The sequence below is a fragment of the Cyprinodon variegatus genome, unplaced genomic scaffold (assembly GCF_000732505.1).
Source record: "Cyprinodon variegatus isolate N-32 unplaced genomic scaffold, C_variegatus-1.0 Scaffold1364, whole genome shotgun sequence".
Classification (NCBI taxonomy): Eukaryota; Metazoa; Chordata; class Actinopteri; order Cyprinodontiformes; family Cyprinodontidae; genus Cyprinodon; species Cyprinodon variegatus.
In genome coordinates, this window is record NW_015151817.1 from 80,245 (window position 1) to 82,160 (window position 1,916).

Below are 1,916 nucleotides of genomic sequence, written 5' to 3' on the forward strand. Positions count from 1 at the left end.
GCAGAGCTTCTACAGATCTAGATATTTAGTTTCTAGCATCATTATATCAGTAAATAGGTTCATAAATCTTTTCAAACAGCACAGAGAGAAGCAGGCAGAGCTGCAGATTTAAAGGTAAACCGATCTACTGGGATATGCAACATGCAATAAAATATATCTCCAAGTTTACCAGAAAGTTTACAAGGAAAAAAAAATCTATTTTTAAAATGCAGCATATCCAGATTTTTCTGGAAGAATGGAATCGATTTGTGCTTCTAGGGATGCATGATTTATCAATTTTGGCATCGGAATCGACTGTTTTTCGTTATTTTTCTATACATTAATGTTTTTGGGCCTATATATGTAATGCACTAAAAGGCATTTCTATAACGGTCTATAAATATGAGAACATTATGGTTCTCTTGTGTTCTCAACAATAGAAGAGCATTCAATAAATATTTGAGCTCATTTAGGAAAATATAAAAACCTAATGAAAGCGTTTGGGTGGAGTAACTGTAGGTCCATCAGCCCCCACCCTTAGAGCGCCCCCACCCTTAGGGCGCCCCCACCCTTAGAGCGCCCCCACCCTTAGAGCGCCTCCACCCTTAGAGCGCCCCCACCAGCTTTCATACCAAAGTTACACCCTTGGTTGCAGCCCTATCTTCCTCTGGGATTTTGTCAGAAACGACAGTTGATATTTCAATAAATGTTATTATTGTGCAGCATCAAATTAAGCCGCTTCTATTAACTGATCCTAAGTTTAAAAAGCCTTCAGGTTGGTAGGAACACGCCTTCCATCAGATACAGACAGACAGTCGGACGCTGTCTCTGCAGATGGCGTTTCTTTATCTTTTCACCCTTCAGACAAACGTCCCAACAGAGAGATGATCTCACTGGCTGTAGAAAATCCACCAGGGACTAAAGCTGTTCACAGGTGAGAACAAAACCTCTCTGGTTCTATAAAGACTTCCTAAACAGGAAACCTGGTGGTGGCAGCATCATGCTGAGGAGTTTGTTTCTGTTGATGAAATCCAAATATCAGTGGGTGCTAAATCATCATAATGAGGCCATCATACCGCCAAAAAAACAGAACAAAGAGGAAAGTCTTTAAATGGCCTAGTCAAAGCCCAGAACTGAACCAGGAGGGAGAATGTCTGCAAAGCAGCGTGGGTAAATTTAGCCGAGTCAGACCAAAGCAGATCAGACCCTGAATCTGGTCTAAAGATTAGTGTCGGGGTTTGAATACTAACTAAGTTTTGTTTTTTCACGTCAGTTCAGAAATCCTCATCGTCGTCTCATTTTCTTCCATCATTAAACTCAGACTTTTCCGAGTGACGGGGGGGTGCGTACCGTCTGAGCTGATGGCGTCGCAGATGATGTTGACTTCGTTCATGGGAATCTGCCAGTGAGCTTTCTCCTCGGTGAAACTCAGAGCTCTGCTTTCCTGCCGATGGCAGGGATAACTCTGGACCCGCAGGAACGCTGGCCCCTGGGAGCACAGGCACACACAGCGTCAGTAAACACACTGCTGTCGCCATGGAAACCATGGCTCTGGATTTAAAGAAAAAAATAAATATTTCAAGATTATCTGGAAAAAACGTATCAAACTACATCATGGGAAAAAAAATTATGAAAGGTTTTCATCAGCTAAAATCAGTTGATTTAGCAGTTGATTTTACCTCAAATCAGTTGATTTAGCAGTTTATTTTAGCTAAGATCAACCGATTTAACAGCAGATTTTTAGCTAAGATCAGTTGATTTAGAAGTTTATTTTAGCTAAGATCAGTTAATTTAGCAATTGATTTTAACTAAAATCAGTTGATTTAGCAGTTTATTTTAGCTAAGATCAGTTGATTTTTAGCTACAATCAGTTGATTTAGCAGTTGATTTTAACTAAAATCAGTTGATTTAGCAGTTTATTTTAGCTAAAATCAGTT

General features: G+C 39.9%; 1 protein-coding gene across 1 annotated transcript in view; it reads right to left on the reverse strand.

Annotated features, from left to right (window-relative positions):
- Window positions 1-1,916, reverse strand: part of vwa8 (von Willebrand factor A domain containing 8) — a 107,069-nt gene that overhangs the window by 50,541 nt on the left and 54,612 nt on the right. The window contains exon 27 of the mRNA XM_015402540.1: window positions 1,330-1,468. Coding sequence (XP_015258026.1) covers window positions 1,330-1,468 — 139 coding nt within the window. The remainder of the gene's footprint in view (window positions 1-1,329; window positions 1,469-1,916) is intronic.